Here is an 18,738-nt window from a genome sequence, read left to right on the forward strand (position 1 = left end):
AGTGTCCAGTGTATTTTGACCCTGTGGAGCTCCCGACAAACAGTTTTCTTAGGTAGCTTCCTCTTACGTGCACAGTTACTTTTGTAGGATGTGGTTCATCCATCTTGGTACTATGCTGACATTATCCTGGATAACAGGAGCCACTTTTGATACATCACAAAGACTTGCTGTCTGGGTCACAGATGCACCAGCAAGATGCACACCAACACTTTGTCCTCTTTTGAACTCTGATATGTCACTCATCATGTTGTGTGCATTGCAATATTTTTTAAACAACCTTCACACTGCTCTTACTGGTGGAACGTGCTGATCTGGTGGAATCAATGAAGATTGGCCCCCAGGCAGGTCAAATTTAACCTTGAAACCTCCAACACTAAATTAGCCAGTGTTTCAGTTTCATTGTCCAACCCTTGAGTATCATTTACCATATAACTAAGATAACAGTACTCACCTATTTATCACAGAGAATGATTCGGTTATGTCAGTCCAGAGAGACAGGAATTCATCCTTAGGTAAATTTGGCAGGCAGACAGCAGTGCAGAGACGAGAAAGAGTACCGTAGTCTAATTTTAAATCATATTGTTTCCACACATACAGCATAATGAGACCAGCTTTCAGTGGCTCCTGGATGAATTTACTCTTTTCGTTGCTGTCCTTCTGTAGCTCTGGAGTCACGTGCATCAGCATGAAGTTCTTGAGGAGCTCGCGGACCTACCAGGATGAAAATTGACTTTATTTTTCAGCTTTGCCTTTAACCCCTGTGTATTGTTCAAATGTACTACCCTTTCGTTATGTTGGAGGCTGTTTTGGCCCCAGTGACTTCCATTATACCAACATTTTTTTTATCGAAAAGCCATTACTGTACATCATATAATCATGCTTGTTGGTGGTTTTCCCTATTGGGAATTTACCAACCTACGTCACACATGACATCACACATTATTTCTTGCACATAACCACACAGAACAAAATTGTTGGCATCAAAAGAATTGTAGGCCTTTAACTTCTCTCTAGTAAAATCACGTGGAGTTTCAATGAGATAGTTGTGTATTTGGGGCTGAATGCTTGGCCCTTTCGTCTTATCCAATATCCATTGGGAGGTTGCTATCACAAATGGACCTGTCAGACGAATGCAACAAACTCTGTACCGCATCAGATGTCATTCCCTCGCTGTAAATGCTAGCGCTGTCGTTTTTTTTCTGCCACCTCGCTGCGCGCGCATCCTGTATGTTTACAAATCGGTAATTTGTCTATTGGGAAGAGGTACAATCCACCATTTGTACTGTTGATTATAATTTAGCACCATTAACCCTTTAGATAGGCCTGTGACCAAAAACAAAAATGTGTGTGTGCATAAATAAACTAACTATCTTTACTGTAGCGATGCAGTGGTGCAGTAAATAGTAGGTAGGTAGTAAGAAGGTCGCTGGTTCGAGCCTCGGCTGGGTAACTTGGCGTTTCTGTATAGAGTTTGCATGTTCTCCCCGAGTTCACGTAGGTTTTCTCTGGGTGCCCCACAGTCCAAAGACATGCGGTACAGGTGAATTGGGTAGGCTAAACTGTCCGTAGTGTATGAGTGTGTATGGATGTTTCCCAGAGATAGGCTGCAGTTGGAAGTTGGTCCACTGCATAAAACATATGCTGTATAAGTTGGTGGTTCATTCCGCTGTGGTGAACCCAGATTAATAAAAGGATTAAGCTGAAAATAAAATGAATGAATGAATGTTTACCATGTTCTGAGAGCTGAGCTGCTTATTTTGATAAGTGTGCAAAGGTCTCTCTCACTCACTCTCCCTCTTTCTCTCTCTCTCTCACACACACACAAACTATACTCCATATTAAAAAAAAAAACTTTTTTTGCACTTCAACAGATGATCAACCGTAAAAATTCCAAACTGTACATCTTCCGAACAGAGAAAACCACCAACAATAAAGAATGCATGACTACATGGTTTCATGGCTTTCCAATCAAAAAGTCATTATAATGGAAGTCAATAGAGCAAAAACTAACAACTAACAACTAACATAATTTGACACTTGTTTTAACAGAATAAAGTGCTTTGGTCTTATACAGACTGTTGGGCTTTATTCTGTGAAAAACAACCTCCTGGATGTAATTTATCATCAACTAAACAAGCACAACTTTGAAATTTAAAAATGCATTAGAAAAATGTTGAACCATTATGAATAAATGCTGATACTGTACAGGACAGTTCAAGTTTGTAAATCCATCACTTAACATTAACCTATGGACCATTATTTTTAAATGTTACTCAGTAACAATTATTATGTTCATAAAACCATTTTGAGACAACGTTTGATTGGTGCGTAATTCCAAAGATCGAACAATAACCAATTTAAAGACTTTTTTTGCAGTATATGCTGACATCTAATTGGCTTACTTACATCCTTTTCATCATAATCGAGTTGGTACCATTTCGTTTGTTTCTTTTCAAATACAAAAGGGTTTCTGTAGATCTCATAAAACTGCCGGAGTTGACTGAAGAAGTTGTTGAGGTTGATTTTGCTCCAGCTTCTTAGGAGGTCAAAGATAGTTTCCAGCATGATTGTACCAGCGATTTTTCTTCCCTGAAGTACATTTTTCTTTTCATCAGACCATATTGTTTTCTTAACCCATTCAAACATGTTTTTAGCTGGTTGTGCACAGATGATGTCATCGTACTGATGCCATTCTCCTGCAAAACAAATAAACAACATTAGTTTTTTTTTTTTTTAACTAAATTATAAGTTGAATACAGAGTTCTGAGGAGCTCTACCTTCATCATTCAGAAGATGTGACTTGATAAACAGACATCTGTTTGTGGGTACTTCTGCATCCAGCTTGTAGATGTATTCATAATCATACTTATTTTTCTTTTGTTTATACACAACATACTTGTAGGGGATGGACACAGCTTCAGCATCTATTTTTCTGCATATAAACTTCCCTTCAACAAGAAATCCGTGCTCTTTAAGATCCCTGAAATGAGACTATCCTCATGAGAGAAAATCTGGATAGAGTGATGAATAAGCAATAACTGGTGCAGACTTTACTAACCGTGACACAGAGAGTTCGACCAAATTTTCTTCCCAGTTTCCAATGGGACCACCGGCCCTTATAAAAATCAAATCCTCTTCTGGGTTAAACTTGAAGTCTTTGGAGAGGACTGCATGAAAGTAAATGGTGAGTCTGTCACTGGAACTTATATGTTGAGTTGATCGTGTATTTCTGCAATTTAAAAATATTAATTAGAAAAACAGGAGAAAAAACATGTGAAAAAAGCACATCATCAAAAGATTCAGCATACCTTTTTGGAAGTGTAACACATTGACTTTCAGTATCCTCGCTTTCCTTGCTTTTCTGGTCAGCAGAAGAGTCTTTTTTCCCGCCAGCGGGCTTCTTCTCAACTTTCATCGCTGAATCTGCACTTGAACCACGGTTTTTCTAAAGGCAAAATTTGTTTCATTCATTTTACCACGTTTGTAATTTCAAATATTGGTCTGGCCAATGCATAAACCAACATATGAATCAAGTGTCTTAAAGCAGTGGTCCAGAGTGTATTTTTAAGGCTTGGTTGTGTTTATAAGATGCAAAGCAGTGAGTGCTCATGCTTCAATTGTAAAAAAAAAATCTATAATCCTTACTTTGATTGTATACTGCTACTCAGCTAACATAAAAACGAGCCCACCCTCAAGAGGCTCTGCTTGGTCAGCTAACATAATGTGCAGTGATTTGCGGATCGGCTCCAAGTCAACAGGAAAATCGTCACACCCCTACAAGCACGCACTTCGCCTCTGTTGTTTAAATACTGTCAGTCAAAGTAGCTGTTAGCCGTATCAGTTTGAGCCTGACAGAAAATGAAGAGGACAGAGCTGAACCTCATCCCTGCTCTCTATCTGACAAGTGTCTTTCACATATGTTCGGAATAAGCATGTGTAAGTAATATGAAACGTTCACATATCTTTTGCGAGTTAGTTATTTAAGATGTATAATGTTTGCAATGTATTACGTCCTTGCTACAACATACCATTAACGCTAGACACAATGCATGTCATAGATCAGGGGTGACCAACCCTGTTCCTGGAGATCGACCTTCCTGTTGATATTAGTTGCAAGCCATATCAAACACACCTGCCTGTAATTATCAAGTGCTGTTCAGGCCTTAATTAATTGGTTCAGGTGTGTTTGATCAAGGTTGGAGCTGAACTTTGCAGGAAGGTCGATCTCCAGGAACGGGGTTGAGCACCACTGTCATAAATCAATTTTAACAAATAAAAATATTTACAGGTTGTGGGTCACAATCCACAGCTCCTGCTATTATGGTTGGAACTGCTACTTCTTTGAGGAGTTTTTAGCCGAATCCAGCACTGAACTGGGAGAGGTTCTGGAAGCTGTCCTATGTCAAATGCTAGAGCTATGTATTTTTATAATTCTCTGGAACATAATTAAAATGAAACTGTAAGCACTTCTCTCTTTGTGTCGTGTCCTTTGGAAGCCCAAATACAGAAACAGAAGAAGCTCTGTGGAAATAGCAGTGTTTGGTTGGCATTTTAGCTTTCTCTGCTATAACATTACAGCACCTCTGGCCACGCCCCATCTCTGTGCGGAATGTATGTGCTTGATGAATGCACATAACCTAATGCGTTTGTGATCTCACTAACCCGGATGTATTTTTTGTAGTCCCCAAACTTTGCTAAGCTAACTCTGTAAAAGCTAACGTCTCACTTTGCACTGAACTTTTAGCATATTACATTTAGAGATGTTGTTTATGCTCACACAGCTGCAATACACATAAACCAAAGTTTAAAATATGATATCATAGTGGACCACCCCTTTAAATGTATATATACATTTACATATATCTTATAAACATAGGCATTTTCTGCTTACCTTGGGTGCACTATTTGGGCCGAACACCATTTTCTGTGATTCTTCAGTCTGATTTCTGTAATTTATAAAGTGAATGTATAAAGTATTACTTAACTATAAAACTAACTAAAATAGAAGCAGATATTGATTTTATTATGATTAGATTAAACGTATCTTTACTATGAAGACATGTTGTAAATTTTGTTCAGTAAACACAGAAGTCAACATTTGAAGTGGATCCAAACATTTTATCAATGTTGTCCTAAAACTATTCAACGAAACCCATTCTTGTCTTAGGACAAATTTTAAAAACCTTTCAGATCCACTTCAAATGTTGACTACTGTATGCATTGCTATGAATGGTATTTAAAGAACTTTTTAAGGTTTCTCAATATTTAGAATTATTTTAACCCTCAGATTGCAGATTTCAAATAGCCATATATCTGCCAAATAGGCCCCGTTAACACTGTCAGGACTTGATGCCCAACTCATTTGTTGCCAATATCTGATTTTTTTTTCCCGTTTTTTATCCGATTCATGTACTTGCCATACAAGTCGGCTGTAGCCCCCTATATTTCTACTTAGCCCTCCTAAAAAATTTGCAATTAGCTCATAAACTGTACACTAAATTATCGCCTCAGTCCCCTTTAAAATTGATAAGAAAACGGCGGCAGAATTTGGCTGATCCCCGTCAAGCCAAACCACAGCCATCCACAGCCATCCACAGCGAGAGGCGAGGTGTGTGTTTATTGATAAATTGTTATAATATCTGCTTCTTTGCAGTTCTTTGATATAGATAACCTTGTCTGCATGTATCCCAATGCCACGGAGGAGCAGTCAGGTTTTCTCGCCGTTCAACTCATCATCACAGCTGTTTCCTCCAGCGAAAAATGTCACTCTTAACGAACATTTTGCTATTTTTATTTCAAAATTAACAACCAATATTAAACACTTTACAGTTTGTGTGGCATTAACTATACCATACAGTCTTGCACAGAACCACTTAGAGAATGTACTCGTTTTAACTGTCACTGAGTCACTGACAGAGATAGAAACATCAAGTGTTGTCTAGTATTAAAAAAATACTTATTTATTATTATCATTCAGATCGTGTAATATGTGAATTATCCTGTAAGTTTAAATATATATATATATATATATTTATATGTGTGTCATTTAATTAGAAAAGTGGCAGTTAATTTATTTAATACATGGAAACAAAAAATGCATTTGAATGTAGAAAGTGATTTTTACAGCAGTAAGGTAGTATAGTACTGTAGTATTTGGCTTATTCAGCACTTAAATGGCTGTGCCTGTCAATGTAATACAGTGGAATCCTAGTATACAACCCATATTAATCAAATTCTTCATTTTTAAGTGCATTACGATTAAATTACAATGTATAATTACTACGTGATATTAGGCTATATATATATATATATATATATATATATATATATATATATACATAAAAAAAAAAAAAAAAAAAAAAAAATATATATATATATATATATATATATATATATATATATATATATATATATATATATATATATATACATACAATTGAAATCAGAATTATTAGCCCCCTTTAGATTTTTTTTTCTTTTTTAAATATTTCCCAAATGATTTTTAACAGAGCAAGGAAATGTTCACAGTATGTCTGATAATATTTTTTTCTTCTGGAAAAAGTCTTATTTGTTTTATTTTGGCAAGAATAAAAGCAGTTTTTAATTTTTTAAAAACCATTTTTGGGACAAAATTATTAGCGCCTTTAAGCTAATTTTTTTTTCGACAGTCTACAGAACAAACCATTGATATGTAATAACTTGCCTAATTACCCTAACCTGCCTAGTTAACCTAATTAACCTAGTTAAGCCTTTAAATGTCACTTTAAGCTGTATAGAAGTTTCTTGAAAAATATGTAGTAAAATATTATTTACTGTCATCATGGCAAAGATAAAATAAATCAGGTATTATAAATAAGTTTTTAAAACTATTATGCTTAGAAATGTGCTGAAACAATCTTCCCTCCATTAAACAGAAATTGGGGAAAAAATAAACAGGGGCGCTAATATTTCAGGGGGCCTAATAATTCTGACTTCAACTGTGTATATATATTTTTTTTTTTTACCTTATAAGAAGCTGAGCCCCCCTAAAATGAAAATCCTAAAATCACCCCAGGCGCAACACTAGCCCAGATGGAAGAAATTGTCTTGCTTTTACAGTAGCTCTGCAAAATATGCTAAGTTCGCCCAACTTTAAAGTGAATTTAAGGCGGACATGAGGAAAAAGGGAAAGGGCAGTCACCGCAGCTATGGTTTATATATGATGTCCTCCACTGACTATTCTCCCCATAGGGCAAGAAGGCAGGTAACTTCTGCTGTCAACTACTTAACACTTTCGTCCTCCATATTTCCTCTGTTGTTGTTGTTTACTGTTTCGGCATCTCCACACACCAATTCCTACTACGTCATTACACCACGGAGAAGTACCACATTGTCGCAAGTTTAATGACGTACAAAACGGAATGCCTCAATAAATCCGATCTGCTTGTTTACATGATAGTCGCATTGTCACATATCTGAATTATATCGGATTTACTTCCACATAGGAAGGAGGCCTGAAACTGATCTCTGAATATCCGAATGTATGCAGTCGTTTTTTTGTGCGTTTACACGATCATAGAACTGTGTCACATTCAGTATAAGTAAAAAATCAGAATTGGGTCACATTTAACTGGCAGTGTAAACCGGGCCATATTGTCCTGCATGCGTCAATTAAAAGAATATATATTCAGCTTTCAAATAATAAGTGAATGTCAGCTTCCCATAATTGAGACTTATGATTTATTTTGTGACCCAGGGTCACATTTATCAAATTATATCAAAAGTTTTGGCATACCTTTTCAGTTTGGGAGATGAGACAGGCTGGGTGCTATTTTCATTGTCTCTTTCACCACTTTTTTGTTTCTCAGATTCGGTTTTCTTCGGGTCAGCAACAGTTGACTTACTCGGCTTAGTCTTCACTGAAGAGCTCTTCTGCGGTTCTACATTCTGAGAGTCTTTGTCAATGTTTGCGTCGCTCTGTACGTTTGCATTCTGGTCTACATTAGCATTAGGAGTATGCTGTGCTTTTGCGGACAAACTCTTTTGGCCTTCATCCTTACATTTGACTTTTTCCTCTTTAGTTTGCTGATCTACTCCCAATGGCGCTTTAGAAGCACTGGCGCTGACTGGCTTTTGAGTCGTTCCAATACTCTCCTCGCCATCTTTGCTTGAACCTGTGGTTAAAGCAGATGCGCTAAGCTGTGCAGGCCCAGCAGTTTCATTCTCTGGTGGACTCAGATGAGAGGATGGTTCAGCTGGTGTGGGAGTATCTTCTACAATGCAGCTGGAGCAATCACTGTCAGACGACTGATCTGTGTCCATTTTTTTCTCTTTATCAGTTAGAGAAATATCAGAGAGATCTGAGGTCAGTGACGAGGGGCCTTCTGAAACACCAGATTTTTTCTTCTTTTCCTTTTTTCTCTTCTTTCTTTTCTGTTGAAGCAGGATCAATAGAAATGTGCATTATTAACAATATTTTGTATGTTTTTCCGTAAATTATCAAGTTAGACATTCTGTTCAGACTTTTTTTTTTGTTCCTCATAAAAAAAATCTATGGGTAAAAGAGCTTTTATGTTTAAGGGTCCATCAGATTGAAATAAATTACCTGCGAACATTCGATCCATTACATCATTTAAGGTCTTTAAGCAGACTTTGTTATTATATTTTACTTTGGATTGTACTTATTTTTCCTGAGGATGTTATTATTTTTTTGGTGATTAATTTACTGATCTGTATATAGTTTTTTCTACATATATATACTAGAGGTGTGAACCAATACTGCTCTCACGGTTCAGTTCGGTTACGATTATCATGCCTTCGATTTGGTTTAATTCGATATGTCAGTGCATCGACGATGATTTCCATATACAGTATTATATTTTAGGGGGGAGGCTATAACAAGCTGTCTGTATAAACACACGGACACACAGCACCACACTGTCTCTCATTCAAACACATACACAAACATAGACAGCAACAAACAAACACACACACACACACACACACTTAAGCCCTTGCAACAGGGAGAGCTTGAGCTGAGCGGAGCAGAAAAACTAAAAAAAAAAAAAATAAATAAAAAAGGCGAAAAAAATAGGCACTTTTCCGACGGTCCCTTACTGAGAGCGCCTCTCAGCGTGAGCTCACCCGGCTAAACACATATTGGGAGGCCTTAAACGGAGCAGTGCTCGTAATGTTGAGCGAAAAAAAGAAAGACAGCTGTGAAACATAACCAGCTTTGCCTTTTGTAGGAAACAAACTTTAGATCTTTTTAGGGTAAGAGGTTTTTGAGTTATTGCCGTTGATAACTGAATGTGTGTCAGGAATATCGAAAACAAAACCAACTGAACCGCGCTCATTTCTGGCGCCTCCCTGGATATACAGCACCCTTAGCATAGGCCTATGGTGCCTATGCCCCGGGCCGGCCCTGAGGTGGCCGAGTGTTGTAAATACTCGCGCTCACCTCCCTCGCGACAGAGCGCATAGGAGATAAATGAAGTCAGTACATAATAACCGGTTATGATTATTACTGAACCGATACTGAATTGTCCGCGTCTGCATCGCGGTGCACCGAAGAAACAATTAATTTTGACACCCCTAAAATATACATATGTTTGTATTTATACTACTCCACCCCCCCCCCCCCTCCTCCCTTCTTTTCTTTTTTTTTGTTATTTTTCTTTTACTTTATTTTATTTATTTATAATTTTTTTAAGTTATGTCATGTTTTTTGGATGTTGTGTAAATTATGTTTTGTCTTCTTGAGTTGTTATTATGTGATTGTGATTAATTTGTGGGACCCCCTTAAAAATGAAATGGTACATCTCAAGGGGTTTGTCCCAATGAATAAATATCATTATAAATCATTGGTCAACAAAATTTAATTTTAAAGGGGAAATATTATGCAAAAATCCCTTTATAAGGAGTTTAAACAGGTGTGGGGCAACAGTCTGTGAGTATAACTGGCTTTTAACGGCAAACGTTAATTAGTTTAACTTATTTATGATCGCACTTCATAAAAAAAGTTTGCAGAAACACTTTGATTGACTTTCTCCCTTTTATACGTGTCATCAGAGGGGGCAAGCCCCGCCCATTAGTGACAATCTCTCCCTCATTAGCATAGGACATTAGTCTTGTTTTTCTAAATGTATCTGTGGACTGCAAGACAGGGGCGTAACATGAAGGGGCGTAAATTGTAGTAAGTTAGAGAGGCGTAACTTGCAGTTATTGAGATCCCGATCCATGTTCACAGATGTTCTTGGCAAGATAGCGGAACAGAGAACATTTTCAGCAAATGTTTTCATGAGGTTCTCTAAATTTATCCACAATCAATTCATTTGAAATCTTATAGTATTCATTCATTTAGCAACTGCACAATGCAACTAGCTTTGATAATAGCTAGCTTTTTAATAGCTTTGATGGTTGGGTTAAGGGTTGGGGTAGGTGTAGAGTTAAAAAACTACGATGGTTGGATTTAGGTTTGGGCTGCATGGTGGCGCAGTGGGTAGCACATTCACCTCACAGCAAGAAGGTCACTGGTTCGAACCTCGGCTGGGTCAGTTGGTATTTCTGTGTGGAGCTTGCATGTTTTTCTCATGTTGGCATGGGTTTCCTCCGGGTGCTCCGGTTTCCGCCACAAGTCCAAAGACATGTGGTATAGGTGAATTCTGTAAGCTAAATTGTCCGTAGCCGTAGAAATCTCTCCGGCCCTTCGTTTGGGATGCTTTTCATGAACTGGCTCCCATTACAAACTAATTGAATAGCCCTGGTGTAGACGTTAATAACTGATGGTTGGGTTAAGGGTTGGGGAAGGTGTAGACCTTAATAACTGTGATGGTTTGGTTAAGAGTTGGGGTAGGTGTAGACATTAAAAACTATGATGGTCGAGTTAAGGGTTGGGGTAGGTGTAGACATTAATAACTGTGATGGTTGGATTTAGGGTTGGGGTAAGTGTGGACATTAATAACTGTGATGCTTGGGTTTATGATTGGGGAATGTGTAGACGTTAATAGCTTTGATGGTTGGGTTAAGGGTCGAAGTAGGTGTAGACTTTAAAAACTATGATGGTTGGGTTTAGGTTTGGAGAAGGAGTAGTCGTTAATAACTGTGATGGTTTGGTTAAGGGTTGGGGTAGGTGTAAACATTTAAAACTATGATGGTTGGGATAGGTGTAGGTGTAGACATTAATAACTGTGATGGTTGGGTTTGTGGTTGGGGAAGGTGTAGACGTTAATAGCTTTGATCATTGGGTTAAGAGTTGGAGTGGGTGTGGACATTAAAAACTATGATGGTTGAGTTTAGGTTTGGAGAAGGAGTAGTCATTAATAACGATGATGGTTGGGTTTAGTGTTGGGGAAGGTGCACACCTTAACTGTGATAGATCGATAAGGGTTGAGGTAGGTGTAGACACTAAAAACTATGATGGTTGGGTTAAGGGTTGGGGTAGATGTAGACGTTATTAACTATGATGGTTGGATGTAGGGTTATGGTAGGTGTAGACATTAATAACTGTGATACTTGGGTTTATGGTTGGGGAAGGTGTAGACGCTAATAGCTTTGATGGTTGTGATAAGGGTTGGGGTAGGTGTAGACTTTAAAACTATGATGGTTGGGTTAAGGGTTGGGGTAGGTGTAGACTTTATGATGGTTGGGTTTAGGTTTGGAGAAGGAGTAGTCGTTAATAATGATGATGGTTGGGTTAAGGGTTAGGGTAGATGTTGACATTAAAAACTATGATGGTTGGGTTAAGGGTTGGGGTAGGTGTAGGCGTTAATAACTGTGATGGTTGGCTTAAGGGTTGGTGTAGGCGTTAATAACTGTGATGGTTGGGTTTAGGTTTTGGGTAGGCGTACACGTTAATAACAATGATAGATGGGTTTAGGGTTGTGGTAGGTATAGACGTTAATAACTGTGATGATTAGGGTTTAGCTGTGGAGTAGGTGCAGACATTAATAAATGATGTACAGCGCCATTTTGCTGACAACACAGTTTTGACATGAGGGTCCATAACCCTAACAAGTTACGCCTCTAACATACTACAGGTTACACCTCAGACCCTACTCTGTTTTTGAATCTGCTGCTATACTGACACGCAAGCATGTGTAGCTCCACCCTCTTTTGAAAAGAGCACAATCTCATTTGAATTTAAAGCGACAGTCACCAAAATGGCACAATTAGGATCAAAGCCTGAAAGGAGCAGTTTCAAAGAGTTATAAAAAAATATTTGTGTGTTACTTTGTGCTGAAACTTTACATTCACACTCTAGGGACATTAGAGACTTGTTTTACAACTTTCACAAAAAGGGTCCATTTAAAGATATTTTATACTTTTATATTCATTTAAGCTTTTCAATTGTTAAAACTGATGTACCTTCTTCTTTGGATTAGGGCTGGTATTTTCATTCGGTCTTTTTGGAGATACGTTGGCATTCTGGATTTCCAGTGATTTTGATTCAGATCCAGTCTCATCCATTTCTGCATTTGTGATTTGAGGAACAATGGAGGGTGTTTGAGACTTGTCATGTGGAGTGCCTGACAACACAGAAAAACACAGATCAAACTGTCACAGCCCCTTCCTTAAAAGCTGTAATGACCTCTTGTTAAGCTCTGACCTTTTTTGGTCAAAATATGGATTTATTTTTAAATCTTTGATATACTCTGCCAATAGGATTCAAGAAATCAATTCCAGACTATGTCAACATGCAGAGTAAGACAATCATAAAGTGGCCTGATTCACTGATCTCATCTAGAATTTAAACCCTTCTCAAAAGGATAATATTAGTACAAAACATTTTATTTACAGTAACTGTGATGCTACAACACTCAGTTATTATGACATTCCTTGTGTGCTGTTGATTTTGAGTCTTAATTTAAACACAACTGTCTCTGTTTCAGCAAATAAAATGCTTTTTGGTGACAAATCTTATTTTGGAAAAACGGGAAAAATTTTGCAAAACCTCAACGATACAATAAATGTATTAACCTTTCGTTATGTTGATAGATGTTGACTTGTTTGATTGCAAACCATTGTTGGTGGTTTCCCTGTTGGGAATAGGGTAAAATTATTATTTTTTACTGTTGCTCATCAGTCGCAGTAAAAAAAAGTGTAGTTTCTTGCTTTTATATGCAGTATAGTGTCTGTGCTTGAGTGTAAGAGACCTTAGCACACTAAAAAAATCAAAATGAGAAAACTAAATTAAGAAAATCGAAATCTCAGCTCTCAGCACATTGTAGACACAGTAAGTACATTCATGCATGCACACTTTAACTTGCGGGAAAACCACCAACAATCAAGAATGCATGATTATATCCTGTAATGGCTTTGTAATCACAATGTATAATTATAATAAAAGTCAATGGGGCTAAAACAGCCACCAACATAACAAAAGGATATTAAATTAAGGGTTACCACCACAAAATAGGCTACAAATGTCAAAATAAACAATTAAAAAAGCCACCTCCAATTCTTATTTTTTCATGTCATAAACATTAAAGATGCATCCAAGAAGGGATCACATCATTAAACTTAGAGCAAACTTTACTTTAAGGTACAATTCTCACTATTAATAAACCATGACTTTTGCCTCATACTAATAATTGATTGCTTAGTAATAGTTAAGAATTAAGAGAATAATAGTACAATTAGAGATTTAGAATAGATCATGCAGAAATACTGAAGTGTTACCAAAATATGACTAAAATCTTTTAGAATCATTTATTACATATAAAACTGTGCAGCAGAATTGTTGCCTGTGGGATCACAGGGCTACTAAGAAAATTCAGTAACACTTATAAGGTTAAGAATAAGGTTCATTAGTTAATGCATTTACTAACATGAACTAATCATGAACAACACATGTACAGCATTTATTAATCATAATTAAACATTTACTAATGCATTATTAACATTTAAGTCCATGCTTGTTAACATTAGTTAATGCACCTTGAGTTAACATGAACTAACAATGAACAACTGTATTTTCATTAACTAACACTTACTAACATGAATAAATACTGTAGAAAACGTATTGTTTATTGTTTGTTCATGTTAGTAAATGCATTAATTAACATTAACTAATGAACCTTATTGTAAAGTGTGACCAAAAATTTTGCTACATGAAGTCAGATTAATCAATACTTAATTAATTAAGATTAATAGACCATTATTATTACCATCAAAAGTTAATCAATACCACCTGATTACATTTCCTATTTCTTTACTTATTATTTTTTTTTACAATACATGTAACTACTATGCTGAATACTGAACAGCCAGAGAAAAATGACAAACAGTGAGGTAAAAAAATTCACATAATAAAAAGTCAGGGGGTCAAAAGTCCAACTAAAGAATGTTAAACGGAAATAATAAAGTACAGTTTTACCTCCTTTTATTATCCAATTAAACGTCAACAGAAATAAAATGAATTCAAAAGTGAACATCAATAAAAGCATGCCAAAGCATTTATGCAAACCAATGAAAGAGCAGACAACAAAGTAAGAATTTCTATGTGTAAGAAGACATAATGAATCTAAAGACTCTACAGTACCTTGTGTTGTCTCGTAAGATTGAGATTGCAGTTTATGTCCACACTCACTGCAGAACTTTGGGGCCTTTTCCAAAGCCTCGTGACTGCACTTAGGACACTTCATTCTATGGGGAAGAGCACAAGTATGAAGTAACTCCTCCATAACATGACAAGAAAACATACAGTCACATGAGTTCCAGGAACTGCTTTCAAAAGCAAAAGCAAAAAGGAATTGCTTTCGATTTCAGTTTTCTTAAAATTAAAAATTAACAATGGGAGGGGAGTCTGTAAATACAGAGTGAAAATCACATGCTGTGAATAAATGCAATGAGTCAGCTACAATGACTTTATGGTCACCTACAGTAAGCGGAAGAAAATGAATGAATGTATTGTACATCAATTTAGTACAGAGTGTGTGTTAAAGGTCAATCTTTGATAAATGCAAACTCCACAAACTCTTTTAATAAACCCTTTTAAAATGTTGTTGTTGTTTATTAAGTGAAATGTGTACATTCTGTAACAGAACAATATTTCAACTCAAAGTTTACTTCGACCAAAGAGCATAGAATCACCAAGAGGCTACACTCTAGTGCGATTCAGGAAACAGCCACTAGATGGTGCGGTGGCCATTTTGGAATGAAAACTCCATTAGAACAACAGCATATTATAAGTCTGCAAAAAAAAAACTATTAAAAGTGCTGATGAATGTGATAGTAAGTGTTGTATTTTCGTCTTAAGGTTGTATCACAGCTTTAATGAGCTTTTTAAATAAATAAATAAAAAACAAAAAGCAGCTGCTTGCCATCACAACAGCAATAAGATCCAAAGGACAGCCGACCGCTTTCACTCCAAAATGGTGGAATCCAGGGCTGTTGCTGGGCGCTGCTGTTGCAATGAAACGTTCTATTGAGTGTCGCCTCTTGGTCATTCTAAGCTCTTTGCTTTGACTTAGAGTCAACCGTAGCCATGAAAATAATTATTATACAAGATAGCTGTTCAAATCATAGCACAAGCATGTTACTTTACGTAATTAGAAGTTTGCAGTTATCTAAACTTTAGACAGAAGAAGAAATAATTACTATCAAAATTGAACTTTCAAACCTCAAAATGTGAAATGATCCTGCTCTTTTTCACAGAAAGAGAAAAAATTCTACTGCACATGTGCAGATTAGGTGTCAGCGTTCTAGCTGGTTTTTGATTGGAGGAATTGATTTTTACAATTGCTCCTAATGATAATCAATGGTAAACAATCTCCCTAAGCCCTCTTAGGAAATACCAGACAGTTTAGAAGAACCTGATGTTGAAACAGAAGTTATGGATTTTAATTTTCTAGTTCAGACATGGTTTCTACTCTGCACTTAAAAAGAGTTAAAGGAGTAAACTGCAAAGATATTTCTTGCAATATAATTAACAAACAAAATCCGCATCATGCTATTTACATGACGTAAAGTAAGTGGAAGTGGAAAAACTGAGCATTTCACGAGCAAGAAAACAGTTAAACAGAGCATCTGCAGCGCAAGAATGAGAGATAAATGATCTACTTTCACTTTTGCTCCTGTGGATAGGGAAACCTTGTACGCACAGACATCAATTAGCCCATAAATAATTAATTTTGTTTGTTAAGCGCAAATATTTGTTTCAAAACTATTTCTAAATTCAGTTCTAATTTTCAGCAAACGAATAAATGAACAATAATATTGAAGTGTGTTGAAAAAAACTGAGTTATATCCAAATACACATGCTGTGCCCCATATGGTCTAAAACCTGACAGGTGGGCAAATCTAAGCTTGTTTTTAATAAAACAAATATAAATATGGATATAATAAATAATACTGCAAATAATAATAACATTATACAAAAGCAAATTGTTATCAATGAACTGAAAAAGCCTCTCGAGATGAAGAAGACATGAAGGCAGTAGTTTTTATATTTATGTAGGCTAGAAAATAATATGTTTTGTCATATTTTAATCCTTTATATTTATATCCTATGTATATCCTTATTATATCCTATATATATATATATATATATATATATATATATATATATATATATATATATATATATATATATCTTTAATATTTAATTTATTTTTCATATGTAAAGATATTTGTGTATTGCTCTACATCATGTGTGTATTAAGCAGTGTGTAAGCGAGGCACAACTCTGCGCTGGAGTTTAGACCGGGTTAGTTTTGGTCTATTGAAATATCTATTTTAGTTTCTCAAAATAGCAACGCGCTAGCAATACACCTCAACACGCCTCCCTTTTTAGACCAGAACGCACATATGAGCGCAAATGCATTTGCTGTTTAAACAGCGTGGCACAAAACGTCAAAACAACTCTTGTGCCAAGCTGAAACTAGCAAGCAACAAATGCGTCGCGCCTTGCGCCAGGTGTATGATAGGGCCCATAATTTTACAATGCTTAATAAAAGTTATATTTAATAAAATGGAACACACAAACATCTCATAATGAATAGAGGAAAAAGGCTCTCTGAAGACATTCACAGCAAGATTGCTATGCTGCAAAAAAAGGCATTGGTAGGCCCACACGGAATCTGCACGCGCAGAAATCAGCAGATTTTTAGCCCATCATAGGGTTTACTTATTTAAACTTATTTACTTGTGTAAATGTGTGTGAATTTAGATGAATTAAGTTTTTTAATTAATTTCAGTAATAGTATTGACTAATATGAAAATGTTCATATGATTTAATTACAATAAAGTTTGTTAAGTGATATTTTAAGTCTTGTAGTAGATATATTATATGAGAAACTTGCTTTGTTTACCAAATAAGTGGTTCTAATTGGATTTGCATTATAAACATAAAATAAAAGTTAAAAAGGTTTTTATTTTATATAATAAGTTCTTTAGCTACAATACTCCCTAAATCATTCTGCAGAATTTTTTACAAAATTCTCTGCAGAAATAGCAAAAAATATCTGCAGATTCTGTCAAGCCCAAGCCATTGGTTACTGATTGATTTCATAACTCCTAAATGTTCCAGTAAGCAACACTGGGTACATTATCTACATGTTAGGAACATTCAATCCACAATCAACCAGCCATGCAGAAGCTCCAGGCAAGAAATGGCCTTGACCCTAAATTAACAGTGAAGCTTGGAGGTGGAAGCATCAAGTTATGGAACGGTTTTAATTCTTATTGAACCATTAGATTTAATAACATAGAAAAAAAAAAAGATAAATGGAGCCAAATTCAAAATCTGCTGCTATCCACCAGGAAAAAGAAAACGATATATTGGACATTCCAGTATTACATCATTCCAAAACATGAGGCAAAAGAGACTCTCAAATGTTTCCAGCAAGAGGAAGAAAATAAGCTTTGTTGGAATGGCCCAGTCAATCAACCAAAACTTTAAACCAATACATCATTTATGAAAGGAAATGAAAATCAAGATTTACAAAAAGGCCATCCTGCAACATTCAACACTCAAAGAAGAGTGGGCCACAATCCTGCCTGAGCACTGTTAGCGATTAGCATAATACAGGAAGTGTCTTAAAGCGGTCATCGCAAACAAAGGCTTTTCCTCCATGAAACTGATACAAGTTCAGTTTGCTTATAAAATAAATCTTATCAGTGTTATTTCACTTCCAGTTATTGAGTAAATACCAAGGTCTGATTTCATTGAATAACAATGCAAAAAAATACACAGTTAATGTGCTGAAGAGGCCTACTTATTTTCTCAACTATACTTTCAATTCAATTCAGCTTTATTTGTTTAGCGCTTTTACAATGTAGATTGTGTCAAAGCAGCTTCACATAAAAGGTCATAGTAATAAAAACAGAGTAGCAGTTTAACTATACGTTGGCATCTGTAGAATCACACTGGGTACGGTTTAAATAACAACTATTTGTTTTGTTAAATGAATCAAAAATAAATATTAATCACAATTTCAGATAGGACTACTGCTAAAGTATTAAAACTGTTGATTTATTGTTATTTACCTCGAGTGAGAATTTTTTTTTTTTTATCTTTTTCTTGTGAAAGATACTCATATTGGCAAACATTGAACGACTGAAATGACTTACTACAAAATTCACTTTAAAACGCACAAAAATAAAAAAGCTAAAGTATAAAAACTGTTGCTTTAATGCTATTTACTACCCTTGTGTCAGAATCAGAATCAGAAAGAGCTTTATTGCCAGGTATGTTCACACATACAAGGAATTTGTTTTTGGTGACAGAGCTTCTACAGTGCAACAGAATTACAGACA

General features: G+C 36.0%; 1 protein-coding gene across 1 annotated transcript in view; it reads right to left on the bottom strand.

The window, feature by feature from the left end:
* The window catches only part of rnf213a (ring finger protein 213a), a 194,609-nt gene that overhangs the window by 174,040 nt on the left and 1,831 nt on the right, over window positions 1-18,738 (bottom strand). Inside the window, exons 2-10 of the mRNA NM_001353835.3 lie at window positions 14,522-14,625; window positions 12,346-12,506; window positions 7,775-8,412; window positions 4,892-4,946; window positions 3,309-3,445; window positions 3,059-3,229; window positions 2,778-2,980; window positions 2,407-2,696; window positions 452-711 (exon numbers count right to left, since the gene is read on the bottom strand). Coding sequence (NP_001340764.1) covers window positions 452-711; window positions 2,407-2,696; window positions 2,778-2,980; window positions 3,059-3,229; window positions 3,309-3,445; window positions 4,892-4,946; window positions 7,775-8,412; window positions 12,346-12,506; window positions 14,522-14,624 — 2,018 coding nt within the window. The 5' untranslated portion in view covers window position 14,625. The remainder of the gene's footprint in view (window positions 1-451; window positions 712-2,406; window positions 2,697-2,777; window positions 2,981-3,058; window positions 3,230-3,308; window positions 3,446-4,891; window positions 4,947-7,774; window positions 8,413-12,345; window positions 12,507-14,521; window positions 14,626-18,738) is intronic.

The sequence above is a fragment of the Danio rerio genome, chromosome 3 (genome assembly GCF_052040795.2).
Source record: "Danio rerio strain M-AB ecotype USA chromosome 3, GRCz13ab, whole genome shotgun sequence".
NCBI classification, from domain to species: Eukaryota; Metazoa; Chordata; class Actinopteri; order Cypriniformes; family Danionidae; genus Danio; species Danio rerio.